Genomic DNA, 14,259 nt, shown 5'->3' on the forward strand with positions numbered 1-14,259 from the left:
CCATTAGTGAAGCTGGCATGCATGCCTCTGTACCTGAAATAAATACCCCTGCCCTGTAGAATGGGAACAGGATTGAGTGTGAGGGTGGGGGGGAGAGAGAGAGAGAGAGAGAGAGAGAGAGAGAGAGAGAGAGAGAGAGAGAGAGAGAGAGAGAGAGAGAGAGAGAGAGAGAGAGAGAGAGAGAGAGAGAGAGAGAGAGAGAGAGAGAGAGAGAGAGAGAGAGAGAGAGAGAGAGAGAGAGAGAGAGAGAGAGAGAGAGAGAGAGAGGTGGGGGGATTTCTCACATTCAGCACCATGGACAGTGTTCAAAACTGTAAGTGAAAGGCCACATCACAGACAGGGTTGCCAGATCTGCTTATCATAATTTCGCCGCAAGATTTTATTTGAAAATAGCCGATCTACAAGCTCACAATGCATCGCATCGCGTCGCATTGTGAGCTTGTAGATCTGCTATTTTCGAATAGCTGATGTATATGTTAATGTACTCATGTGGCCCATATATAGTCGCTTCTTTTGGGCTGGTTTTCCTAGACCTGGTTGCTTGTTTCTCTCACAGAATCTGGCAACACTGATTACAGAGACAATATATAATATATGCATACTTTTTATTTTGTATTTTCTTATAGTTTAATATTAGGCTAAGACGCTCTGGTGGAGAGCTCGTTTTTGAGGTTTTGAGTGTGTACTGCATCTGTGACACACCGTCGTAAGACGAAGTAATGGTCTGGCTTTAACAGTGAGTGCACAGGCTGGTATTGTTGTGATCACACATCACCACCAACCTGACAGTGGCAGGAACAACAGGAGGCAACCATCTCCTCTAGCACAGTAGTTCTCAATATGTAGGTCGGGACCCCAAGGGGAGGGGTCTCCAGATGACAGTAAAGTGACATGTTAAGGACTCAAGTATTTTAATTCAAACTAAATGTAATCTCAACTCCTACATTCCAAGTGCTAGTCAGGGTGGGGGGTCACGGCCTGAAAAGGTTGAAAACCACTGCTCTAGCATCACCTCCCTGTCATGTCATTTCATTTCTTGCCTTCATTCTTTTTCTTGAAAAGGCATCTTAATGTCCATGGATACCACCACTATAGGGCAACACCGACCATGGCGACCAGCACTGTAAATATGCTGTAAATCTCTCTCTCTCTCTCGCTCGCTCGCTCGCTCTCTCTCTCTCTCTCTCTCTTTCGCTCGCTCGCTCGCTTGCACACCAAATGCGCAGGTGAGGTTAATGACTGTAATGACCCACACACGCACGCATGCACGCACGCACGCACACAGGCACGCACACAGGCACGCATGCACAAGCATGCACTCATGCAGGCACACACACACACACACACACACACACACACACACACACACACACACACACACACACACACACACGCACAAAGACACAGACACGCACACGCTCACGCACGCACGCACGCACGCACGCATGCACACACACACACACACACACACACACACAGGAGGAGGAGGACCCAAAACTTTGATTATTGTTTTTTGATCAAAAATATCATGATATTTTAGAGGGCTTTATAGTGCATGAATAGCCCATGATCTTTAATAATTAAAATACATAGGCCTATTATTAATATTATTTAATGACCCCCTTTTGAGATAACGTGACAATCTCCATATCTAAAAACACCCATGTGGCACCATGGTGGTATGATCAAAACTGGTCCATAGCGTTAGAAGGAGTTCTCTCTTTCTATCATAGCAGAGGAGCGTAGCCTACCTTTCTCTCTTACACGCGCGCACCACCTACGCGCGCATGCAAAGTAAAGGAGTTCATGTCAGCGAGCAAAACTCAGCAATGTCCAGCACATTAAACTTAAAGGTGGAATGAAATAATAGGCTATTAAGGTGTGCATTCATAAATGTGGGTTTTTAGCCAACGGCTCATTTATTCTTGCGTCCCTCCCTCATTTCCCTTGTTCGTTTGTAACGTTGACTTAACGAGATCGTTTAATGTTCACAGTGAAATCATCAGAGTTAAATGGTATTACATGTAACTCTAGGTATATTATTAGTAGCCTGGTATATTTGTACACTGAGTTAGATTAGGCTACTGCAGCTTTTACTGGCAGGATTTCAGTGGTGGAAAATGTACTCTTTTTTTTTTTACTTAAGTAAAAGTATCAGAATACCGCAGTGTAGAAATACTCTGTTACAAGTACAAGTCTGTAATTCTAAACTAACTTGAGTAAAAGTACAAAAGTATTGGTATCAATAAACTTAAAGTACCAAAAGTAAACGTACTCATTATGCAGAAGGTCCCATTTCACAAGTTTCCAGATGTGTAAAATCTATACAAATCGTTTGCATAGCAGATCTACAAGCTAATATGCATCCAGTTGAGATGCATTGTGAGCTTGTAGATCGGCTATTTTCAAATGGCCAAAATGTATAACAGGCTGTGGTTAATATATGTTTTTGTTTTATAATGATAATCAAAATCTACAAAGTAGTAACTAGTGCAAGTAAAAGTACTGAACATTGGAAATACTCCAATAAAGCAAAACACCTCAAAATTGTACTTATAAGTACAGTAGTCCTACTTGAGTAAATGTACTTTGTTACTTTACACCACTGCAAGATTTGTGGGGAGAGGGGGGATCCTACTTGAAGACATTAAGCTATAAAACGGGGGAATCCCCCCGTTTAACCGCTGTGTATCTCGTAAACTCCGGAATCCCTCTTTTCCCCTTTAAATGTTCCTCTGTTACATGGGAACAAACCAGCGTTGCCAGGTTCTGTGAGAGAAACAAGCAACCAGCCAGGTTTAGGCTATTTGAAAATAGCCGATCTACAAGCTCACAACGCGTCGCAAAGAGACGCGTTGTGAGCTTGTAGATCGGCTATTTTCAAAACAAATCTTGGGGACATTTTTTGGAATATTTTAACAACTCGTTAACAACGCGTTTAACAACGCAAGTCTTGCATGTATTTGTCCCTGGCAAGACATATTTTCCGATGAGGGGGGCTCGGTGGACAAATAATACATTATTAATTTGGGGGTCCTGGGCAAAAACAAGCCCAAATAAGCAACAACTTACACTTCAGAAACAACAAGCCAGAAAAAAACACAACCCGCAAACCACCAACAATATTTGACAAGAAGCAACCTATGCTATGAAACAGAAAAAAACAAGCCCATCAGTAGTCGCTTATAATAAGCGGACATGGCAACACCTGGAAACACCAAACTCCACCACTCCTTCCCATGATGTTGTGTTTGGGGTGTGCGCTGCGCATGCGCCCGACATTGGAATTACCGCACTGGCCAGAATAAGTTGTAAGCCTCCGTATCTCTGAGTCTATTAGTCTAGCATCTCTCACTTAAATGAAAAAAAGGAAAAGCATCAGATCATCACAGACAATGGCGGTGTTTAGAATCAGGCGGATGAGCCTGTGTGTCCTCTGGTCCTTTCCACTGATCGTGGCCGTGGTGTGTGCACAAAGGTAAGTGGCTGGGGCTGTAATAGACGCTCCTTTACTTTGTGTGTGCGTGTGTGTGTGTGTGTGTGTATGTGCATGCTGCGTGCGTGCATGCGCGTGTGCGTGCGTGTGTGTGAATATGGACGTTCCTTGGACATGTGGAGATCTGAGAAAACGTTTCGCATTTTTAAAGCATTGCTGATTCCTCTGTCTCTTGATCTCTTTCTCGTTCCAACCACAGCACTGCCAAAGCCAACGACCCGAGCAACATGGCTCTGGTGAAAGAAACGGTGGATAGACTGTTGAAAGGTTATGATATCCGATTGAGGCCAGATTTCGGAGGTAAATGAAACGATCGAAGTCGTATCTTAATCACCAACTCCTCAATTTGACTGTGTGTCCACATTGTCAGCCGGCATAACACTGTTAGCTGGAGGTAATTGATCATAAGTAGGCTATACGTTTCATGTCTGCTGATCCGCGATCTTCAGGTACAATAGGCTATAGCAGTGGTTTTCAACCTTTTTCCTGATATCAAGGTCCTTTTATTTATTCGATGTTTGAGCCACGGATTCCCCGTTTGATGAGATTTTAGCCTCTCAGACCCAATACTTTGAATAATTATGTTGTTGTCGTTGGATACGATTTTGTCCACAATTCCATCCATGCTAGTATTGATGTTGGTACCAATAGGAGAGATGACAGGCGAACGATGATGAAAATGACAATTCGTCTACATTCTCTAATTGTGTAGACTTCTTGTAAATGAAGTAAAGCAGATGTTGAACAATCGTGTAACTCTCGAGAGCGTACAATGAAACCAAATGGACCCGTAAGGGTCCATTTGGTTTCATTTTACGCTCTCGAGAGTTAAATATCTATAAGGGGTTACTTTGGTCACCAACTCTGCATCATTTAGCATGGGGACCCCCCTCAAGGACCACTGGTGGTCCCCGGACCACTGGTTGAGAAGCACTGTTTTACACCTATCGGGGACAGCTCGTTCCACATGTGCTAAAGAAGCCTAATAATAAACACATTCGACACCATTATACTCGCACAAGTGAAGCATGCCTTTTGGACCAATGGTCCGAATAGTTGCCTAATAGTAGCCTATATATATAAATAAAGTGCACTGTGTTATTGGATGATAAGAATTGGACTACAATGTGACAACCACTGATTGATTGAATACTTTATTAACAGTTTGCCAAAAAAAAGAGTCTCAGAAAGTACAGTCCTATACAAAAGGATACTAAAGAGGATGAAACCCAAGAAAGCACTATATGGCTTGTTTCCATTGGGGTCCTCCTGTCTGTGTATTCAATTCATTGAATAACTCTAGGCTATTGGGCATTGGATTATGTCCATTCATGAGAATAATATGTTCTTATAGTCTTGTGTTATTTGGATCTGGTGGACATGTAAAGAGATTCTATTTGAGTAGCCTATGGCATTGGTTCTCAAAGTGGGGTCCAGGGGTCCTTGAGGGAGTTCCAGGGGGTCCCCAGCTAAATGATGGATAGTTAGCGACCAAATGGACCCTTATGGGTCTGTAACTCTGAGAGTGTACAAATGGAACCAAATGGACCCTGACGGGTCCATTTGGTTCCATTTGTACACTCTCAGAGTTGAATTAACATTGATTTTACAATATAAATTGGGGTCCCAGAGATAGAAATGCCATTAAATGGGTGTCCGTAGCTTAAATGCATGTCAAACTGGGGGCCCTTGAAATTAAAATGGTTGAGAATCACTGCTAGAGCCGTAAAAATCTTCTCTTATGGGGGGTCCCTCGAACGTCTTTTCAAATGGGGGTCCGCGGGCTAATAAGTGTCAATTTGGGGGTCCTTGACATGAAAAAGTTTGAGAACCACTGGCCTATGGGGATATAACTTCTCGAGGCATTATTTTCCCCCCAACTATCAGCAGCTGTAAAGTGTATCCCGGCTAACAATAGTCATGTATGTTTCAAACATTATTATTAAACGTGTCTATTGTCTTCAAATGAGTCGTGACACTGTGTGCTTGCTGACTGTTACTGATGTATGTGTTTGTTTGTCCTCGTTTTGGGTTGCTTCAGGTCCTCCCGTTGGTGTTGGGATGAATATAGACATAGCAAGCATAGACATGGTGTCAGAAGTCAACATGGTAAGTCATTATTTACTTACTGACCAGTTCTTTATCCCACGATCACCTGCTGTGGACAGTGTGCAGAGCCACACTGGGGGCAGTGGTGGACAAGGTACTCACATTTTTTACCTAAGTAAAAGTATCAATACTGCTGCAATATAGAAATACTCTGTTGCAAGTAAAAGTCTGGCAATCAAAATTGACTTGAGCAAAAGTATTGGTATCAAAATGTACTTTGAGTACCAAAGTAGATGCATAATATCCCATTTCAAGTTTTCAAATGTATGACAATCTTTTGAAAATAGCAGATCTACAAGGTCACAATCCCTCGCATCAATCGGCTATTTTCAAATGGCCGAAATGCATATAGTGCCGAAGAGGTTAATGTATGTTTTGTAATAATAATCAAAATCTAGAAAGTAACTAGTAACTAAAGTTTTCAAATAATTGTAGTGGAGTAAAAGTATAATATTTGCCTCAGCTGATGTAGTGAAGTAGAAGTAAAAGTACTGAGAATTGGAAATACTCCAGTAAAGTAAAAAATACCTCAAAATTGTACTTAAGTACAGTACTTGAGTAAATGTACTTAGTTACTTTACACAACTCACTGGGGGACACCTCCCCTTCCCTCAGCCTGCCACCAGGGAAGACGGGATACCCCTTCCAGTGCTGCATAGGCTGTCAAAATGTTTGAGCAATTTTCTATGGATACATACGACTATTGGCAGTGGTGTAAAGTAACTAAGTACATTTACTCAAGTACTGTACTTAAGTACAGTTTTGAGGTATTTTTACTTTGCAAGAGTACTTCCAATTTTCACTGCTTTTACTTCTACTCCACTACATCTCAGAGGCATATATTGTACTTTTACTCCACTACAAGTATTCGAAAAGTTTAGTTAATAGTTACCTTGTAGGTTTGTGATTGTTATTACAAAACATACATTACCCACTTCAGCTCTGTATATTTTGGCCATTTGAAAGCAACAGATCTACAAGCTCACAATGAATCGCGATGCGAGGCGTTGTGAGCTTGTAGATCTGCTACTTTCAAAAGATTTGTACTTGTGAAATGGGATATTCTGCATAATGAGTAGCCTACGTTCTACTTTTGGTACTTAAAGCACATTTTAATACCAATGCTTTTGTACGTTTACTGTACGATTTAGAGTATTTCGACATTGTAGTATTGATACTTGTACTTAAATAAAAAAAACGTTAGTAGCCTACTTTTCCCACCACTGACCATTTGTAGATGCAACTTTCTTTCCTTCGTTTTAGGGTACGAGATTATGATTGAAACGTCACTGACAAGAGACAGCCATTTGTTTCTGTCAAGGATCAGCCTGCTTTGTGATGCACCTGTGAATTATAACCGTGTCAAAGGATTGATCGTGTGTCAGCCTTCAGAGAGTGAGCTTTTCCTTTGTGTGAGCATGCGTGGGCTGTTAACTGAGCTGTGTCGATAAGATACACACAGGTGTGATACACACTACCCTTGGCCTACACGTTTCAGCCAGGTAACAGCCCAGATGCATAAGGTTTGATAACAATAATAAGGTCCCTGTTCACATCTCATCATTCTAGAACTTGAAAAATGTGACAGTGCCATGGAGGAGATCAGGGTTTTGCTTCATACAAGAGCACCCCCTAGTGATGGCTTTCAAGTACTGCGCCTCAGTTTAGGTAAACGATAAATACATTATTAAAAAAATGGCATTATTAAGGAAGGTCACTCTTCTTGACATTGGCAGTTTTCCAAACTGTGTGGAGACGGCTCTCGATGTGCTTGCAGTCGTTTTTTTCCCCTCTCTCTCTCTCTCTCTCTCTCTCGCTCTCTCTATATATCTTTTTATCTCTCTCTCTCTCTCTTTCTCTAAACATATACGTCGGCTATTTGAAAATAGCCGATCTACAAGCTCACAACGTGAACTTGTAGATCTGCTATTTTCGAAAAAAATCTTGGGGGACATTTTTGATCTCTCTCTCTCTCTCCCTCTCTCTGTGTAATTCTAGCTGTGATGTGAGTCATGACGTGATGTCAGAGAGTGATTACACGCCGGAGTATTTTTGGCAGCAGTACACCCGAAGGCTGTTGTTCTCTCGTTGTTATCTTTGTGTTCAAGCAAAGCGTGTTGATGAGTGGCGAGATGAGAGGAGGAGGATGAAGCACGGCGTGTATTTGCATGCATTTGCATTGACGTGTTGAAGGAGTCTAAAAACACACTCCGAGAGAGACGCACGCTCGCACGCACGCACGCACGCACGCACACACACACACACACACACACAGGGTCTTATGACCTACACGTTAGTTATTGGGTGCTCTATGCATTCATATGGACTAAAGAAGTAACCTTTTTTAAATTCTAAAAATGTCTTCTAAATCCTAACAGTTTTCTATGTCAGTGGTTCTCAATCTTTTTCATGTCAAGGACCCCCAAAATTATTATGTATTTGGCCGCGGACCCCCATCTCAAAATATGTTGTAGAAGAAGCAAAGATTTGAGTTAATTTTTTTTGCTTTAGGCCTAAAATGGACCTATAATATATTTCATACGATATTTCATCTGTAGGACCCCATCTACCCTGTAATACCCCCATGAATAATTTAACTCAGAGGAGTGTTCAGTAACCAAATGGACCCTTATGGGTCAATCTGGTTCCATCTGCACACTCTCTGAGTTACAGAGCGGTGAGGGTCGATTTGGTTCCAAACAATCATTTAGACTAGAGCCCCTCATGGAGCCCTGGGGGTCCCCGTTCCCCGGACCGCATGTTGAGTGCCTGTGGATTAAAACATCTGTGTAACCAAAACATCATGCCGCAGGGTCATTCAGTGGACCCTGCCAAATATCGTACAGCCAAGCCTCCTGGCAATGTGGATGGATGTCCATCACAGCTATCTAAGATCTCATTGTTGTTGTCGATATATTGTCCAACTCCCAATTTCCGATACCGATACCGATATCAACCGACACTGATATATGCAGTATTTTTCACCAAAAGTCAACTAATTGTCAGGTAACAACATCACATATCTAAGAAAAAAGAAAATGCTATAATATCTAATAAATCTAATATACAGTAATACAGTGATAGGTTTTCAATAAAGTGAGTCCCCCGACTCGCTGATGGTCATTTGAATGAGTCCCACTCATTTTAGATTAGATGTTGGCCTATTTCACAGTGCAGAAGCATAAGTGCTCTGATGCCTATAACATTAACGAGCGTCAACGAGCGCCAGCTGTACACAGACACACACACCTGCCCTCTGCAGTGCTCTAATTTGAAAGTGACTGGGTCACTGTGAGGATTACTGTGATTATGGTAAGCTCACATTTCATATCACACACACACCATACAGTAAGAACTCCTGTAACTTATTGAAAAACGACATTATATGTTTTCAGAAAACGATACAGATATTTTCCGATATTGCGTTTTTGAACGATAATATTGGCCGATAACATCTGACACCCCTAGTATTTACATGGGTGAGAGTAAAAGGGTCTGCCTCTTTTACGTTTATACCTTAAGGTGTCCGGTGAAGGGCAGTTCGGGCGATGTTGCCCTGCTCTCTACGGATTGCATGCCCAATCCATTTCCACCGCCTTCTCATAAGGTTGGCAGCCATGTTGTCCTGTTTACGCAGGCTAAGAAGATGTCGGTTAGATATGGTTTTGAGCCAGAATATTCTCATTGTTTTCCGTAGGCTTTTGGTGTGAAAGGTTGACAGTTTGTGGAGATTAGACAGGACGCAGCTCTGGCACAGTCTCAGCTTTGGTGTTGGTGCTGTACTGGGCCCACTTCCAGACGCTGTTAAGCCTCTGTAAGGTGTTTACTGGGCCTTGCTGATTCTGCTTGTGATGTTACTGTCTGCACCCCCGTCATGGCTGACAACGCTGCCTATAGGTGAAATGATTGGTTGTAGATAGGTTTGTTCCATCTACTTGAATTGGTGAGGAGGCTGGGATGTTCAGCATCATCAGCTTGCTTGCAAAGGTGTTCAGATGACACGTTTTCTCGTGTGTGTGTGTGTGTGTGTGTGTGTGTGCGTGTGCGTGAGAGAGAGCAAAGCCACGTCATCTACAAAGTCGAGATCTTCCGACTGTGAGAAGAGAGTCCATCCGACCCCCCTTGGTTTGTCACACGAAAGATGTGTGTGTGTGTGTGTGTGTGTGTGTGTGTGTGTGTGTGTGAGATGATACGGCGTCTTTGATCTTCTCCTATGACTGTAATGTATTCACATGATAGCAGCTGGTGTAGAGCAAGAAGAGCTCTCTCCTTTCTTCTCTCTTCTTTCTCCCATCTGTCTCTCTCTCTCTCTCTCTCTCTCTCTCTCTCGCTCTCTCTCTCTCTCTCTCTCTCGAAAAGATGGAGCCACCCTCTTCTCTTTTTTTGGGCACACCCACAGAAGCCACTGGGAGGGAGATAAAGGAGGAGGTGTAGCAGAAGGGGGAACAGTCGATCTAGCAGCACGCCATTGACCGTTATGGTAGAGCGCTAGGCCCAGTGGTGGAAAAAGTAAAAGTATCAATACTGCAACATAGAAGAAATACTCTGTTACAAGTACAAGTCCCGAATTCAAAATTGACTTGAGTAAAAGTACAAAATTATTGGCATCAAAATATACTTAAAGAACCAAAAGTAAAAGTACTCATTGTGCAGAATGTCCCATTTCACAAGTTTTCAAATGTATACAAATCTTTGGAAAAAGCAGATCTACAAGCTCACAATGCGTCGCATCGCGACGCATTGTGAGCTTGTAGATCTGCTTTTTTCAAATGGCCGAAATGTATATAGGGCTGAAGTGGGTAATGTTTTGTAATAATAATCAAAATCTACAAAGTAACTACAAACTAAAGTTTTCTAATAATTTTAGTGGAGTAAAAGTACAATATTTGTCTCTGAGATGTAGTGGAGTAGAAGTAAAAGTATAGACAATTGTAAATGCTCCAGTAAAGTAAAAGTACCTAAAATCTTTATTTAAGTACAGTACTTGAGTACATGTACTTAGTTACTTTCCATCACTGGCTAGGCCCCTACACTCTCAGATGTGGCTCACATGTGGCTCACATGTCCGTCTCCTGCCCTACGGCTACCAGTGCCTGAACAACATCACTTAACATGCGTCATGCTAAAATGCAGTGATGATGTGTGTGCGTTTATTCCATAGAGTCAAAAAATAATAGAGAGGGCACCGGAAATCCCCGCCCATCCACTTGCATTAAGTTGCTCATACAGCGCATGTGCCTAAATCACCCCTTCCTCCGGGTTGTGAAATGTAACGGGCGGGGGTTATTTGGGGCTTCTGTGACACGCTATGTGTCACGGAGGTGACGCGTTTTGCGACACCTCCATGCGCAACCCGTGCGCAAGCTCGTGAGTCGAGCCCATAGACCATATTCACACGGCGGCCATATTGCCATTAAGTCAATGAAATGCCACCCCAGTTGCCACCCCAGTTGCCACAGCAACGCAATGTTAAATTCCAAAATGGCCACCGTGTGAATATGGACTATTGGTCGAAACCGTTTTCGCTCGTTCGTGAGAGTGGCCCCCAGGCCGTTTTAACCCATTAAGACCTGAGGCCGCTTCTAAAGATTTTCTAAATCCTAACAGTTTTTCTGGAAAAAATATAAAAAAATCATTGTCACGATTAAAAAAAAAAAAAAAAAAAAAAATTTGAATAGCCAAAGAAATCTAAAGTGACACAGAATGCTTTCCAGGTCTTGCTGCAGTACCTATGAATGGCCAGCATGTCCAAGGCGCTTCAATGCAACCTCTGGGTTCTGGGGGCTTGGTTTATTCAGACAGAGGCGTGCTTGACAATGTACTGTTGGCGAAGAGCTGTTGTGGCGCTCTTGACGTCTCGGCCAAAGAATAGAAAACCAATCTAGAGATAGAGCAGTTAGGACTGGCTGCCAAAAATAACTACCGACCTCTGCTTTTAATGCTGTGCGCCGACCTGTTGTCAGGTTGAGGTGTTGGCATCGATCAAGTTGCTTCATAACGTTTGTTGAGACCAGGGGTCTTCCACAGGGCGTTCGGGACCCCTAGGGGGTCCTCAGAGTTACTAAAGTCTTTGTGTGATAGGATCATGTTTTTTACATTGACCACGCCAACCCTAGCATGCCTATTCTGAGTGGAGCATTAGGCAAAAATAGCAGATCTACAAGCTCACAACGCCTCGCGCTGCGAAGCGTTGTGAGCTTGTATATCAGCTGTTTTTTGGCAAAGAGGTTTGGTGTAGAGGGAAAAAAGAGCAGACCAAGTATTGACGGTTCAAGTGGTTAAATGTCTTAGTTAAAATACACATTAGTCCAACAAACACTGCTGTCAAACATGTCTATGAAGCTGTCTTAGAAATCTATGATTTCTTTTTAATTTGCAACAGTAGACCATACCCGTCCCACTTGGGGGTCCGCGGATCCGCCGTGCATGCTACGTGGCCGCGCATGCACGTGTCAGACAGTGAGCAAACAACAGGCTAACGCTTAGCACCAACAGCTAACAACCTACTGTGGGGACTCCGTGGCTGCGCATGGCCGCGTGTGCGCGATCCCATAGGTTGGGGGGCTGTTACCATGACGGCAGTCCCATCGGCCGAGGCGAACTCAGATTGTCCGTTGTTTACAGCAAAACGCAAATAAACATCTTACATTGTGACGAAGAGAAAAAGGGGTCTTCCTCACGGTGTGCATATGCTAATGATCAATGGCCATGCGCAAGTGCAGAGCAATAGGCTCTATGCACAGCAGCCATATTGGACAGAAATTAGGCCCCTTCCTTGCTTCCTTCACAGGTGTGACACTAATGAAGGCTCTGTTCCATTTAGTGTAGCACAGTGGTTCTCAAACTTTTTTAATTTCAAGGACCCCCATAACTCTGAGAGTGTACAAATGGAACCAAATGGACCCGGGAGGCAGGGGCGGATATTTGCACTAGGCATACCAAGCACTTGCTTGGAGCCCCAAGGCAGGGGAGCCCCCACCCCCCCCCCCCCTTTTTTTTTTTTCTTAATTCATTTTTTTTTCTTCGCATTTTCGCGCGCGCAAAATAGGCCCCGAACCAGAGCTTTGCTTGGAGCCCCTAACTTCTTAAATCCGCCCCTGCCGGGAGGGTCCATTTGGTTCCATTTGTACACTTTCAGAGTTACACCCTCTCAAGGAACCATGAGGGTCCCTGGACCACACTTTGAGACCCACTAGTATTTCTAGTGAGCCAACATGCACAATATCAGCACCCTGACTCTGTTTGACCAGAATGGAACAGAGCCTTCATTAGTATCATTGGTAACACCTGTGAAGGAAGTCAGAAGAGGCCCAATTTTTCTCCAAAATGGCTGCTGTGCATAGAGCCTATTGCTTAAGCCACTGAGGAGAACCAAGGAGAACAGACAGACTGACATTTCAAAAAGTATATGGCTAATGTTATACAATATGTACTGGTGGGGGTCCCTGCTTCTTCTGTCTCAGCTAAGGGGTCCTTGGCCTGAAAACGTTGAAGACCTCGGGTTTAGACCGATAGACTGCTGACGCCTTGTATCCGTATTATTATATCTGTTGACGCGGGGCTCTGAAGTGACAGTGATGAGTGCCAGGCGCTAAAAAGTGTCATGAGCGACCAAGCGGAGCACTGTTTCTACAGGTGTCGAGTGGATACGTGGGCCCAAGCTCTGCCTACACAAACGGTGCTTATGTTTCCGCAGTGCGGAGCAGATCCTCACCCCATTTCACCTCTACCCCCTAAACCAAGTTTTAACCCATTAAGGCCGGGGAACGCATCTGTGTAATCTTTTTAGATTTCTTTGGTTATTCAAAAATAGCTAAAATCTACAAGCTCATAGCCGCGCCATGAGTGAAAATGTGTGCAAATCTTTGAATATATATTTTTTAAAGCCAACATTTGTAAAATATGTTGTTCCAGGGAACCGCCAGAAGCAAAGATTTGAGTTACAAAAAAACGCTTTAAAAAATGTATATATTCAAAGATTTGCAAAACATTTTTCAAAAATAGCTCATAGAACACTCTGTGCCGCGCTATGAGCTTGTATATCTGCTATTTTTGAATAGCCAACAAAACAAAAAAATGACACGTTCCCGGTCTTAATGGGTTAACAGAGGGAGAGCCTAGGCGCCCAGGGCACAGTGAAGCGGCGAACGAACGCAATCTGAATATGTATACAAATGTAAATGAGGGCCTCGGGTTATTACCGGCTCCACTGAGTCATACGGGACACAGCAAGTCACACGTTACCTCGTGTTTATAGAGAAGCCCGGGAGTCAGGTATGTGAGTGAGAATGCTAGTGGCTGCTTGGGTTCGTTACGTATACCCCACGAAAAGATCCTTCACTCCTGGGTGTCCGACTTTCAAGGGGCTGGACATGTATGACCCGGTCATGCTAGACTTCTAGGGGTCAGGCCTAGTAGCAGCATGAATATTTATGTTGGTGTGAACGCGCGTGACATTATCACCCTGTCATGTGAAGAGGTCACGATGGTGTTGGAGGGAAGGTCACGCACCTAGCGGCACTGCGGGTTCATATACCGCATGACTCAGAGGTGGACACACACACAAGTACACACACACACACACACACACGCACACACGTACACGCACACGCACACGCACACGCACACGCACACACACACACACACTGAATGCC

At 43.5% G+C, this 14,259-nt stretch overlaps 1 protein-coding gene across 2 annotated transcripts in view; it reads left to right on the top strand.

The window, feature by feature from the left end:
- Positions 1 to 3,395: 3,395 nt before the first annotated feature.
- The window catches only part of gabrb2b (gamma-aminobutyric acid type A receptor subunit beta2b), a gene marked incomplete at both ends in the record, with an annotated part of 139,674 nt that continues 128,810 nt past the window's right edge, over positions 3,396 to 14,259 (top strand). The window contains 3 exons of one of the 2 annotated variants that reach the window (XM_084073194.1): positions 3,396 to 3,478; positions 3,696 to 3,796; positions 5,538 to 5,605. In XM_084073194.1, the coding sequence (XP_083929320.1) occupies positions 3,396 to 3,478; positions 3,696 to 3,796; positions 5,538 to 5,605 (252 nt within the window). Of the gene's footprint in view, positions 3,479 to 3,695; positions 3,797 to 5,537; positions 5,606 to 14,259 lie in introns of those variants that run through there. The other variant, XM_084073195.1, reaches the window with a different exon arrangement.

Source organism: Gymnoscopelus microlampas (genome assembly GCF_963454915.1).
Source record: "Gymnoscopelus microlampas genome assembly, chromosome: 12".
Lineage (NCBI taxonomy): Eukaryota > Metazoa > Chordata > Actinopteri > Myctophiformes > Myctophidae > Gymnoscopelus > Gymnoscopelus microlampas.